The following is a 14,887-nucleotide window of genomic DNA, read 5'->3' as shown; positions in this document are numbered from 1 at the left end:
AGGAAAAATATTTTTTTTTTTACATTCAGTCTCTTAATTTTGTGTACCCTAAAATAGATTCTTCCTGGAGATAGTGGAATCCTCTTCAATTTGTATTTTAAAAAATATCTGTAATAATAAGTAGGCCGTGTGGGTTAAGTGCAAAATCGCTAAGATTTTGTATTCGTGTCCTGAATCCAGAGTTGTCTTTGTTGAGCGCCTAAAGACAGAACGAAACCCTTCTATGGTCCTCAGATTAAAAAACAACAACAAATGCCGAGCATTGAACTAATTGATAAAACAGTGACGAAATTAAAGTATTTACTTATAACACTTTAATAATATTCATTGTATAACATACCTAGATAATATACTCGATATTCGTTCATAAATCCAAATAAATGAAAATATTTCAAAAAGCAAATCATGAGTCTGCGGAATTAATAAATAAGGCGAATGAATGACTACAACTATTTTCAATTGATTTTATTTCACATTTTGAGTTTGAAACCTACTAACACTACGACTCACTCAATGTTCTTCTATTTATACTTGTAACCATATCTTTCATAAATAGAAATGTTCTTTACTTTCCGTCCCAATCTAAAATTGATGTCATCGATTTTATTAGTTTGGAAGACAGGAAATTGTTTCAGTAGTAATTACCACGTTATAATGCACGATTTTTATAGTTTAATGGATTTTGTTTGAACTTCTAGAATTAGGTCACAGCCAACTGATGTATTGAATATTTATATTGAAAGAATGAATTTTCATCTATCTAAAAATAAATAGACATATATAACCTTTGAAAGCATAATTAAAACTAGTAGTTGTTGGATGATTAAGGGTATTCAATTAACTCGCCATGAAAAGTACAACAAAAAGAGAATTGAGATCCGATGTAAAAATTTGAATATATACACTTGTTATAATATTTCAGACAAATTAGAATGCATGTTTGAATAAGAAGCTCTAAATATTTTAAAGAAACAGAACAGCATATATTACATTTAGTATATATATATATATATATATATATATATATATACCATAATATCATTTAAAATTATTATTTACATTACTGCATATGGAAAAAAATAGAAAAATAAATAACTAAAATAAAGGTTTATAAATTTTGAAAATGTTGTTATAAAATTGAAAGTTACAAATTAACATATGTAATTAAAACAATGACTATACTTATATATATATATATATATATATATATATATATATATATATATATATATATATATATATATATATATATATATATATATATATATATGTTACGTGCGCATCTTAGTGTGAATGTGAAATGGTGCGATTGCGTGTTGAAAGAAAAGGAGAACCGAAATGGAGGACTTTGAACAAGAAAGTGTTTTCAGTGTTAATAAAGATTAAAGTATTTTATAAACTGTGATTTGTCGTTTTCATGTCTAAAGAGTCGCATTCAATATAAAGACGTAACAAGTGGCGCCCAACGCAAAGGTAAAACCTACGTAGTCCTTTATACACAGTTGATCTCCTGTCAACAGACAGTAGAGATATCATATTATATAGTGACAGGATACTATTCAATTTGATTAATATTAATAGAAAATGGCGGACAAGGCTGAGGTAGCAGCGTTGAAAGAAGAGGGAAGGTTGTTGGAGCTTGAAGGGGCAGAACTAAGAAAGTACGTACAAGAAAGGTTGATGGAGAGGGAGAGATTAGCAATGGAAAGAGAAAAAGAAAAGGAGAGATTAGACATGGAGGACAAAAGAGAAAGAGAAAAAGAAAAGGAAAGATTAGACAAGGAGGACAAAAGAGAAAGAGAAAAGATAGCCATTGAAAAGGAGAAGAAAAACGAATTAGTCGCCATTGAAAGAGAAAGATTAGCGTTTGAAAAGAGAGACAGCAGAGAAAAAGTTAAAAACAGACCAAGGAAAAGAGAATGATAAAAGAAAGAGTGACTCTACAGGGAATAAACTGGCAAAATATAAAGGTTTGATATTCAACGAAGACAAAATGGACATAGACATTTTTTTGAAGAAGTTCGAAATAGAAATGAGAGAACTGGAGTACCCTGAAGACAAATGGACATTCTTATTGTCGAGATCATTTACAGCGGAGGTGCCTTCAAAAATATGTATGAACCAGGGTAACTACAGCATTGTGAAAGAACAACTACTTCGAACTTTCAGGAAAACAGAAGCTTTCTATCGCCAACAATTTGTTAATTGTGAGATAGAACCAGAGGATGACCCGCAGACCTTCTTGGACAAAATGAGCAGCCATTTCGATAACTGGATAGAAACTGCTGAGGTAGAAAAAACCTTTGACAGTCTAAAGGCATTTCTCATGCTGGACAAAGTGATGTACGAGTGTCAGGAGGAATTAAAAATATTTCTGTTGGAGAGGAAACCGAAATCCATAGAAGACATAGTAAGACTGATAAGGGCTTATAAAGTGGCTCATCCTGAGAAGAAATTATCTAGAGGCAGTGATATAGAAGAAATAGTTGCCTTTAACAGAACATGTGAGACACAGAATAACTCTCACAGAACAAGGGAGACACAGGATAGACAGTATAGAAGTGGCACATATGAAAGACAAAATGATAGCCGCAACGGAAGATATCAAGGAAACAGACAGGAAAGAAAGGACTGGGAGAAAGGTAGAATAGAGCAAGGCTTATCATTGTCATCTGATACTGGAACATTGGAGATTTTTCAGACATTCGTAGGGAACAAGGCAGCCAAGACCATCAGGGATACAGGGAGCACTATTATTGGAGTGAATAAGGATTTAGTGGAAGACCATGAATATACAGGCGAATCTAGGAAGTGTGTTATGTTTAATGGGAATATTGTACAATTACCGATTGCTAAAGTTAGTATAGACACACCGTATTTTAAGGGGACTGTGGAAGCTTGTGTTGTAGATCAGGGTGAGATAGATTTAATTATTGGGAATATTCATGGGGTGAAAATATGTTCAGCAAGGGAGATTGAGAATTGGAAGAAATATTATGGGATAAAGTTTACGCGAGGTAGAAATGGGGATGTGGAAGAAGACATAAGATCTCATACATCAGATGACATGGGTAGCAGAGAGCACGAGAAGAAAGAATTAACAGATAAGGTAGAAAGCAATGCAATAGGAATGGGTCCAAATCAAAGTAAAGTAAGGCAATCAGTGGTACAGGGAAAGCGATTTAAACCCACATATAGACGTACAAATCCATACATCTTATGCTTTAATTGTGGGAGAAGGGGGCATATTAGAAGACAGTGTCAACAGTTAATTAGAATTAAGGAATCAAGGTACGATAGTGGAGAGGCGTATACGAGAAAAGAGAGGGATATTAGCAGCCTAGAAAACAGTACAGCTAGATCATTCGGTAGTAGGATCACAATGGGACATCATTGCAAAGGAGGGAAGCGGAAAGGATGGCATGTCAATAATGTTAGAATTATATAGATATGATTAGAAAAGGTAGGACTGATGGACACTAATTATTGTTCTATTCTACAATGAATAAATATATGTGTAATGAAGTAAATATTGTAGTTACATATACATATAGGTTAAGGATACTACATTATAGAAGTTTGTAAAGGCTACATAGGAAATGTAAAAGAGTATAAATACTGGAAAGTAGATACGTAGATGTTGCACAATGTATTTAATTATGTGTTGTTAGTTATAAACTGGGTCATGTTGTGGAGGCTACAATATACATGGAGCAAGATAGACCTTGTTTGTTAACAATTTGATTGCGACTGGAATGATGGTGTTTGTACAGGCATAAAATTATGAGTGGCGAGTTGTATTAATAGAAATATGATTACTTAAAGATATATGTTAACAGAAGTGGTTTCAATTGCTCGTAATAACAGTTATTATTGTGATGAATATAATTGTTATTCCATGTTGGAATTGTATTGGTATTAACATGACATTGTGTTTGAGTTTGTTTAGTTATTACATTATGGTTTTATATGTTACCGATTTTTGTTTAACTTGGAATAGTCTGATAATATATTTAGTGATTTGTATTTTGGACGTTCGATGTACATCGAACTTGTTAAACAGGGGGGGTGTTACGTGCGCATCTTAGTGTGAATGTGAAATGGTGCGATTGCGTGTTGAAAGAAAAGGAGAACCGAAATGGAGGACTATGAACAAGAAAGTGTTTTCAGTGTTAATAAAGATTAAAGTATTTTATAAACTGTGATTTGTCGTTTTCATGTCTAAAGAGTCGCATCCAATATAAAGACGTAACAATATATATATATATATATAATGATTCGTTCGTATTAAAATTGAGACGATAATGTAAAAATTAAAATTTTATCAATATTATTTTTTTCTAAAATTTACCTAAACAGTCACTGGATCAAGCTTTATTTTGTAATCTTTATTAATTTATATTTTTTCTGCTGTGATAATGCTATTACATAGCAGATGTTTGTCTTTATTTAATGTGTTTTTCAATCAGAATTTATAGGTTTTAAGCTAAAAAGTTCCATATACTTAGGCACTTGATTCGCTTCTTTCTTTTCAATTCCTATTGGTTCTTTTTCCTCTTTCATTTTTCGTTCCGTTTCTAAAATACTGAAGCATTGTTGTAGCAATGAGAGTATCTGATCTGTTTTTTCTTTCATTTCTTCACTTATATTATAGCTAGAATTAATTGTAGAAAAAATTGATGCAGCTGACTCTAGCTCACTTTGTAAGCCGAAATTGGACTGGAAAGAAACATCTGTCTGCTGCATGGGGAGCCTTAAAATAATAAAATGTAAAAATTAAAAATGTTTTCATAAAAAATGAAATGCAAATTTCAAATTTCAAATCTTAATGGTTATATACAAAAATGCTTCTCATGAATATTTTTATATTATTTACCTTTGAATTTGTAATATTTGAAACAATTGTGTCCTGATTTTATAGATGCTTTAAAATGACAGTATGTTTGATATAATTATGGATATCTATAAAATTACGGATCCTCTAATTGACAGCTTAACTAATAACAGATTATTCCTTCGAATGAAGATACAAACGTATTATTGTAAGCAAGAATGATAAAACTTTGAAGACATAACAAAACATGAATCAATAAAAAAAATTAACGAATTTGTTAATTAACTATTACGAATTAATTACTTTGTTGGTATCTCGAAGAGGGGAAAGAAATTGTAACTGACTGACGTCGTGGTATAAGTTGAATTAGTCCCCTTAATACTTTATTTTAAAGTTTGAAACTAATAGCATATAACTATTTTTTTTCACAAACACTTCTCAGTACAGTTGCTAGAGTGTTGGATTAAAGAGTTTGATATAGAGCCCTAGAGTTCAAATCCAGGACGTTAATATTATTTTTATAAGTGCATTTAAAAAAATGATCACACTAATATTCATATATATATCGAAAGATATCTTATATGCTGAGCTTGTGGAAGGAGTCAGACCCAAGGGCCGCCCAAGACTAACATATAGAGATGTCTGCAAGCGAGACATGAGAGCCTCAGGCATCAGCGAAAGTATGTGGGAAAACATAGCCAAAGACCGGAGTGCATGGAGACAGACTGTGCGTGCTGGGACAACCCTTGCTGAGAACAAAAGAATTGAAGCGGCTTTAATCAAGAGGGATAAAAAGAAAGCTGCCCTGTCTGCTAGCCTTAAATCAGAGGCATACACATGTACGAATTGTGGCAAAGTCTGCCGTTATAGAATTGGCTTGGTTAGCCACACCAGATTCTGCCCCGTCTCAAGATTAAGCCAAAACCAGGGACTCATTTGGGCGCATCCATTGCCTTTCGAGACAAAAGGAGCCATATATATATATATATATATATATATATATATATATATATATATATATATTATTATATATATATATATTATATATATATATATATATATATATGTGTGTGTATATAATATCACATTTAAAGACTGCATCACAATCCAAGAGATCAGAGACAGTGTTACTGCAGCGATCTGACCAGCTAACTATTGTAAAAAACGCAAGCTTAAAATCTATAGCCATATTACAAGATCTGCGGGGCTCGCAAAGACCTTTCTTCAGGGAACAGTACCAGGAAAAAGAAGAAGAGGCAGACATAAAAGAATGGACGGGCCTGCCATTGAGAGAGGTTCTAAACAAGGCAAAAGAAAGGGAGGAATGGAGAAAGACGGTCTTGCTTGGTGCCATAACGGTCCAACAGACTAAGGGATAGGTAAAGGTAAGATAATTAAATATTAATTTTTGATAGTCTCTGTATAATTTTTTAAAGGGTAGAACGCACTGTTTCAAAGCTAATACATATCTCTTTTCATTTAAAAACCGTCAAAAAGAGTCTTACCAAGAAAATCTGCTACATACCTTGGATTTTGATAAAACTTTAAAGAAGTTAGAGTTTTGTTTGTTTGGCTCAAAATATCTTGTTTCCTGCAGATATATTTGTTTTCTTTTGATGTCATATAATTTTTTTAAAATATTTTATTTTCCAAAATACAATACCAAACCGATAATCTTAAAATTAAGTTTTAACTATTTTAACCCTTTTACAAACTGTATTGCCGCACTCGAATCCTATTGTTTCTTGGTATTCACTAGAGAGTTTAGCTTATAGTGTTCGTCCATCGTTGTTCAATAACGACCTCTTTTGTCCTCAAGGGTACTGAGGGTTTGTACTGGAGTTTTGTGCCTACTCATGTGGCTGTTGATACCTATGTTAGCCTGGAATGTTAGGCAGCACACTGGGCAGGTTATTCCAGCTGGAGATAGTGTCATTGGCCTTACTTTTGTTCTCTGGCGCTTTTCTACTGCCAGCACTGTTCTCTTGTCCTCTGCAATTTGTACGCCAGTTTTTACAGCACGACGCCATGATGGTCTATCATGTGTTTTCGTCCATCCCCCAGCTGGCAGGGTCAATGATGAAATCTTTTAGAAAAGATTTGAGGATGTCCCTGAAGTGTTTTCTTTGTCCGACTTGTGATCGCCTCTGTTCTCTGAATTGGCAATAAAGGAGTCGTTAAGGCATGAGAAAGTCTTCCATTCTGCAGATGTGGCCTGGCAAATGCCGCTGGGACTGTATCAGGATTTTGTGGATGCTTTGCAGGCCCACTCTTCGAAGGACTTCAGTACCAGGTATTTTTTCTTGTCATATAACGTTCAGTATGACATAAATCAAGTGGAAGTGGTTCCATTTTTTTCTCATGTTGTCTATATACTGTGCACGTTTCTGATGCGCAGAGAAATGTCGGGAGGAAGACAACTTGATAGACTCTCAGCTCAGTAGAAAGTTGAACAAATTAAAAGACTTGTATTTACCTATTGTGCACTGTCTTATTAAGAAATTGGCTGACTCCAATTGCAGATTTTTAAGTAAGTTCAATAGAAAGACTACTTGCATTATCGAAGAATTAAAAAAAATTAATTAAAGACCAATACCAGCTTTGTAAAGGAGGAATTGATTTGTTTTATTACTTCTCCAGTTTTAATTAATTATAATATTTAAATATTGATTTTGAATTTCTCTATTAATTAAAAAGAGGGAGAACACACATTTTAAAGCTGACTATATATTTCTTTGCATTTTAAAGAAGTCAAAAAAAAAGAGAGCTTACCAGGTTACATACCAGGTTACATACCTTTCTTTTTCAAGAAGCTCAAAGGAAGTTATATCCGTAGTATCTGTATGCTTTAACTCCATTTCTCGTTTACTGCAGAGATTTATTTTTCATTGAATTTATATGTATTTTCTATTTTTTTAAGATAAAAAATATCTAAAAAATTAGGTTTATCTAATTTAGACTCCTTTATAGTAGGAATTTTCACACTTGATACATATGCTTCAATTTGCTAAATAATTTATTGAATTTAAATAAATGAATAAATAAATAGACTTTCATTAGTCTTGTGTAGAAATGAGTTGGACTATATTAGAAGAAATTGATTGTTGAAATTCAATAGAAATACACTTCACAGCATGACCAGAAACAAATTTAATAAGAAACAATGGACAAACATCCGCTTCAGAAAGGAGGAATCGGTCAATTTCCATGTTACTTAATAAGTTCCTATATTGGAACAGTGATTTTCGATTTTCTCTATATGGATTTAAAAAAAGAAAAAAAGTGAGAAACCGTCTCTTTAAAAAGGTGTCAAGCAGATTCTTACCAAGGAAACTATCCACCTACCTTTGGATTTTACTAGGCTCTGATACATTGAAATTCGTAAAAAGTGGTGGTTCCCACATCATGTTTTGCTTCCTGCAGAGATATTTGTTTTCTTTACACACAAATAAAAAAGTTTGTATCGGCATGAAATTTTTAGTGTGTTATTGAAATTATTCTGTGTACAATTGTACATACATAAATAATCTAAATACATAAATCTATATGATAACAAAACAAACGGACGTCTAACCAAAAGTCATGAAATACTTCAATATTGAATAACGAAACCGAAGAAAATGTAACGATTGTAGTTAACATTTTTTAGGGATGGTAACGGTGAAAAAGAGAAAACTCAACCTATACTTTTTAGTCCAGAAGTATGTGTTTGTGGGTGGGGGAGGTCAATATAAGCAGGCGTTTTAATTCAAAGTAATAAACTATAAATCACGGTCTAAAAATATGTTAAAGTATAGTTAAAATCGGGAAGGGAGGGGGAGGTTGGCCCAAAATTTGTGTAAGCGTTCGAGGCGCATGATGTAATAATATAAAAAAAAAACTCACACTGAAAAGCAACAGAAAGACTTTGAAATATTTTGATAAAGATATATGTTTGGGAAAGGGTAGCGTTATAAAGTTGGCCGTGCCAATTGGATTATAAGGGAAGAAGCAGGATGTAAGAATTAAAAAAATAAAAAAGAACAGCCGAAAAAAAAAAACATTGAGCCTATGAAATATTTCAAAATAACTGTAAAGTTGTATTCAGATAGTGTAAAGAAGACTATTTATTATAGCGGAGAGCTGGGAGTGGGGAAAGGAATTGATACTCAAATTTTAACGGCCCGTTCAAAATTATTAAGGGGAAGGGGGGTTTCCATGGCAACATATATAATCTGCTCATAATCGTTTATAAAACACATTTTTACTTACTTATTTTTTTGTCTCTCTTCTATAGGAAACCTCTCAGCTCTTTTTGCCTGTAAAATTGACAAGTAAAGAAAAACATAAATCCCTTTAAAAAAAAAAAAACAACTTCATGAGCTTATGTGATCACGAGTTATTCAAGTAAGAACTAAAATGTGTATTCTCTGGCACGAACTAGTCGCAATTATTCAAAAAATAACTTTGTTTGGGAAATTTATAATTACAAAAAACAACAACAACAACAAAAAAAAAACAGTTAAGTATAAATAGTACAATGGAGATATGTTTTAAGCCCAATTTCTTTGCCGCTAGGTGCCTTCCTTAAGCTTTTCTCTATCTCGGATTTTTCTGTTGTATACATTTCTTTGATCTCTCACTTTCAAAGTAATCTTAAAGTAGCCAAAAATAGAGAGTAAAGGTTTATTTCATTTCTTCTCTCTTCTCACCTGTTTTTTTTTTCAGAGCTTTGCAAAACTAATTATAGCTGTATAACAAAACAAAGACATATTGAAATAAATATATTACTTAAATATGAATAACATTATTCGAAGACTATTTTTTCCAGGGCGACAATTAAACTCCCCTTAATCCAAATCAGCTTTTCTCGATGTTTTGGAGCATATCGATGAAAGGAGTTGTTATTTTTTTCCCAAGGTAAAAAAATGGGTTGAATTTGCAATGTAATTAGGACCAAAAAATTCATAATTGAATTTCTATCAAGCAAAAGTATTATACAAAGGACTCTAATAAAATGATTGTGTTACAAGTTACGAAAATTCATTTAAAGTTGAAGATACTTCCTCGTTAAAACGTCGTATATGTCGACGAGGGAAGATTGTTAACTGGGCATGAAACCGGAAACATAGAGACAGTCAAGCTCGCATAATGCACTACCAGGCAGACATTGTAATATGTATCCGCCAAACTAATTATTCACGTTTCTCACTTTAAAACGGTTTAGCTTTCCCAGAGCGTTTAATTCATCATCGTTCTGTTGGCGTCTTCTGTTGATCAAAACAGCGTTACAAAAAAAGGTTTCAATTAACAAAAAGACAAACGTATGCTACATGTGCTTTCCTTATTCGGCACGCTGCATCATGGTAGGCATCTCCATCATTTGTTATGATGCCGCCAAGGTACGTGAACTTGTCAAGCTCTTCAAGCTTTGACTCGCCAAGTCTGACGGTGGCACCCTTTGCTTTATATCCCACTCGCATAATTTTAGTCTTAACCAAGTTTATGCGGAGGCCAATTTTGGGTGCCTCTCTATCTAGGCTTTCCGTCATCTCTTAAAATGCATTTATTTGTAGCCCCGAGTAGTGCAACATCATCAGCAAAGTCCAAGTCCATCAATCGGAGTTGTTCACGCCATGGAATACCAAAGGCAGTCTGGTTCATTGCTCTCCTCATTATGTAGTCGATGGCTAGGAGGAAAAGGAAGAAGGATAAGATGCCCCCTGTCTCACTCCTGTCTCGATTGTAAAAAAACTCTGTTGTTCCCTCTTCTGTTTTAATGCAGCAACTAGACTGATTATAAAGGTGTCGTAAGATTCTGTACGAATTTTTGTGGGATGCCGTATTTTCTAACTATTTTCCATAGTGATTCTCGGTGGACACTATCAAACGCTTTTTTTGAAGTCCACGAAACTGATAGTTCAAATCCTAGCTCTGGAGACCATTAATACCTTCAAGCCCATCAAAAGATTCTGGAAGAGCAGGCTATGGAGCCTACATCGACTTTCTTGGCTCTTACACAGTCAAAATCTTTGGACCATGTGGTAGTGTTTGCAGTTTTGACTCTCAACTCGGCGAGGGACATTTGAGGGCAACACAGATTGTTGTGGTCACTGTACTACAGGCTTTGCAAAGCCCCAGACCATGGCCATCCAATATCAACACTGTCATCATGGCTTCACATAACATTAAACAACGCTATGGCACCCCTGTAATAATGCAGTGGGTACCGAGTCACATAGGTGTGACTGGCAACACAATTGCAGACTCTTTGGCCCACCAGGGAGGGCAAATTCCAACCACTGATGAGGCTGTAAGCTTTCATCAAGCCCTGGCTATAATACAAAAAAACAGAAATGGAAAAGTGGTTTGAGTGCTGGGACAAGTCCCAAAAGCCCGTGGAGTCTGGAAGCGCATGAGGCGCCCTGACCGCAATTCCCCGTGGTGGAGGCTGTCCGGGCCTGAGCAAGCTATTATAGCACAGTGCAGGACAGGCCACTTATATTGCTCATATTTCTCGCGGCTATAGCCAAATTTTGATTCACGGTGCCCTCGCTTCGGGAAGAAGAGGAAACCGTGCCTCATATTCTGTTTGACTGCACCAGACTTTTTGATCTCCGTCTCGACAGGTCTGGGAAACCCAAAATTCTCGACCTGTATGGCGACATTTATGCACTACGCAAGACAGCAGGGTTTCTGTCCAGGGCTTTTGCAAGAGAGGATTTGAGCCTCTCAAGCCCTCACTCTAATGGAGTTTGATGATGATGATGATGATGATAGTTAGCCGTTGTTGGTACTCAAAAATTTGTTCTACGATATTTCGTAGAACGAAAATCCTGCTCTGTACTTGATCTGCCTCTTCGGAAACCTGCTTGTTCTTATCTGAGCCTCTCATCTACAGACTGTTGAAGCCGTCTTAACAAAAGAGTGCTGAAAACTTTGCCCGGGACAGAGAGGAGATAATGCCCATCCAGTTGTTGCAGTCTGCCAAGTCGCCCTTTTTTGGAAGCTTTACAATCACTCTATTTTGCCAGTTCTCTGGGACTTTTGAAGTTCGCCAACAGAGATTTAAGAGATCAGTCATTCTGTTAACAATGTACTTTCCCCCATATTTTAGCATTTCTGCTGATATCATGTCTAGCCCTGGTGCTTTGTTATTCTTTAGCACTGCAATGGCCATGGTAACCTCCTCAGCAGTTATTGGGTCTGTTTTGATCTTGAGATCATTGTCCGGAGAGGGGTCCTTCAATGTGTAAGTTAGGCCTGGCGACGGTTGGTTAAGGGTCTCTTTAAAGTGCTCTACCCATCTGTCACGAGCCGAGTCTGTGACCTATTTCGACCAGTTTCTAGAAGCGAGTTCAAACCAGTGCAAGTGTCCAGCGTAAACAAGTTAATTTTAGGTATCCAATCAAAGAAAGAGGTTAAGGGAAAAAAATAGCACACGTCAGCTTCTAGAAGGTCAAAGTTACTAAAATAATTATGTGAGAAGGTTCCATGATTCTGGAATTTACGATCAAAGAAGGTATAAATTAGGGGAAAGTCAGACGGGGTAGTAGTTCTTGTAGAGCGATGGTCCTCGCTTAGTTATCGTTTACGTCCTCTCTTAGTAAAGGTTTAGTTAAGTTTTGTGATATTAGCGGGTCCATTTAATTAAAGTTTTATTAGTTGAAGTAATATTATCTGAAGTTATATTACTTGAAGTTGAAGTTGAAGTTATACTAAGTGAAGTTTCATGTATCTTTAAGTTTTATTTAAGAAGTATCCAGTCAAGTTGTTATTGAATTGAGAAGTTAATTTTATGTGAAATTTGAAGAAGTATTATTAAAGAAGTTTTAAGAAAATACAGAGAGATGTTTCTTTCTTCATTTCATTGAATTGTCAAATTTGATAATATAATCCCCGGCAAACCTGTTCATCACACCACCTTGCATCATGTTCTTCTTTCGTTAACAAAGTTTTGCCTTGCTTGTCTTTTATCGGTGCCCCATGTTCACTCTTTGCTCCAGCGAGATCTCGGACAGTACGATGGAGAGTTTTTCTGTCATTTCTGCTTACATCTGCTTGTGCCTCTTGCCCCTAATACTCAATCCAGTCCCGTTTATCTCGCCGACAGCTTCTCTTTACTTTCAGATCTGCTTCCCTATAGGCTTCTTTCGCTAGGCTGCGATCTTGTGTTTCATTTTTCTGATATTGTCTCTTTCCTCTCATCGATCAATTTCCATGTTCTGCTTGTATCCACCGTTCCTTGTAAGAACCTCACCTCCTTCCGATAACTTCTTTCACGCACTCAATAGTGGTATAATGGAAGTTGGCCCACTCTTCTTCAAAGATCAATATATCTGCAAGAGCCTCAAAGCGGTTCGTTAGCATAATTTTTGCAGACACGTAGAACGCTGTACAATTTATAGACTTATAATACACACAGCGTTGTCAGATACAAGGAGTCTAGTGTTCGATTGTTGGTGAAGACTTGAATTTTGATTGTAAGGACCCTGAGTCCATTCAGCTCCACAGGGTACCTGCAGCTACTTGAGAATTGGGGTCCCTTGTATTCAACAGAAGTACATTTTTTTATCGTTTGCTTTTTCTTTAAAACATCTTCTTGATGTGGGGGTCTTAATCTATAGATTATGTTGTCAACAGAAAAATTCAGCATTGATTACCTGACATTAGTAGGGGAAAGTAAAGCCAGAGATCGTTGTGATCACTATGTGACACTTTCGTTAACCGTTAGCCATAGAAACAGATTACCATTACAAGGATGACTGCCTGGTCGTGCGGTATGCGCGCTGGACTTACGTTCGGACTTGATGCTTCATACCCTGCCCGCTGCCATCTCTGTCGTCATGCGAAGGTTTGCACTAGGAAGTAAATAATCTTCAACACTGTAGGGACATCCGAAACAAGTAAAACAAACTTTCTATAAATAGCATATTTCCTTAAGATAGAAGGTCTGAAATGTTACTTTAATTTTTATCAATAATACAAATGTATAAACATAAAATAACTGCTACAATAGTTCTTACCTTGAAATAGCGATCATCTTTCAAAGTCCTTTTTCTTTTTAACTTTAGTTGCTTTTGTTTATTACTTTTCGCAGTCGATGGAGAAGGTGTGAATCGAGTTGCTTTGCAATTATTCTTTGTATGTTTAGATTTTAGCTCTGTTTGACAAGTATTCGGTGACGAATGTGTTAATTGGGTTACTTCCTTAACACAAGATGTTTGTGGTAGATCTACCTTTTTACTCAGGATACCAGAAAGTCTACTGTTTATTTCAAAGACGTTCTGCTCTATGATCTGTAATCTTTCTACATTCATTTTTTGTTCATATTCGCACTCGTTTAAGGCGTCCTTAATTAATAACAATTCCTCCTTTTTCTTAGTTTCACTGTTATCGTCACTAGAGGAGAATGTTTTAAATATATTATCTAAAGCCTTTTTAAAATTATCTTCATCATACAACTCATAATTACCTATGTCAGATTTAAACTTATCTTGACATATTGTTAATGGCCAAAATGTAATATTCCATTTGAACAATGCGGTATTTTTATTCATAAAAGTTTTAGTGGCTAAGAGTGGAAAGCTAATTCTAGATGTTAGGTTATTAGCAGTGATGTCAGTTTCTGACGATGCCAAATGTAAATATGTGTCCGTTTGCTCATTATAGACCGAAAAATTCCAATTGACACAAAAGATAATGTGTTCTTTAGACAAGGGAACATATTCAAGTTCCACAGTTAGTTTCTCTGGATCATGCTTTTGTATTGAACCTCTAAAAGACAATGCTGGCTTAGTTTCAGTAGTATATGATGGTGTAACTCTGAAATATTCATCGTTACTTAATAGTTCGGAAAAATGTATTTCATTGTAAAATATGTCCAGTGTTTCCTTTTGTTTACTTTCAATAACGCCTCTCAATTTTGAGACATGATCTTTTAATTCTTGTATATCCATCTCTTTTTCTGAAATAAAATATATATATAAAGGGTTGTCTTTGAGTGCAAAGATTAAAGATGAATGCAGTTTTTAAATTACTTCATTGCCTCCAGCCGGCGCAAAGTATTTTTAA

The 14,887-nt window shown here is 34.8% G+C and overlaps 1 protein-coding gene across 1 annotated transcript; it reads right to left on the bottom strand.

Annotated features, from left to right (window-relative positions):
* Positions 1–297: 297 nt before the first annotated feature.
* Positions 298–14,777, bottom strand: LOC106069862 (uncharacterized). The gene is made up of 6 exons (XM_056014166.1): positions 13,840–14,777; positions 9,086–9,132; positions 8,180–8,251; positions 7,631–7,702; positions 6,360–6,425; positions 298–4,753 (listed from the first exon to the last, which is right to left on the bottom strand). The coding sequence occupies exons 1-6, from the start codon at positions 14,770–14,772 to the stop codon at positions 4,462–4,464; spliced, it is 1,482 nt and encodes a 493-aa protein (XP_055870141.1). The 5' UTR covers positions 14,773–14,777; the 3' UTR covers positions 298–4,461.
* Positions 14,778–14,887: the final 110 nt, after the last annotated feature.

This window comes from Biomphalaria glabrata, chromosome 16, assembly GCF_947242115.1.
Source record: "Biomphalaria glabrata chromosome 16, xgBioGlab47.1, whole genome shotgun sequence".
NCBI classification, from domain to species: domain Eukaryota; kingdom Metazoa; phylum Mollusca; class Gastropoda; family Planorbidae; genus Biomphalaria; species Biomphalaria glabrata.
Note: the sequence above shows the minus strand (reverse complement) of the source record. Positions and strands in the feature narration are given on the sequence as shown.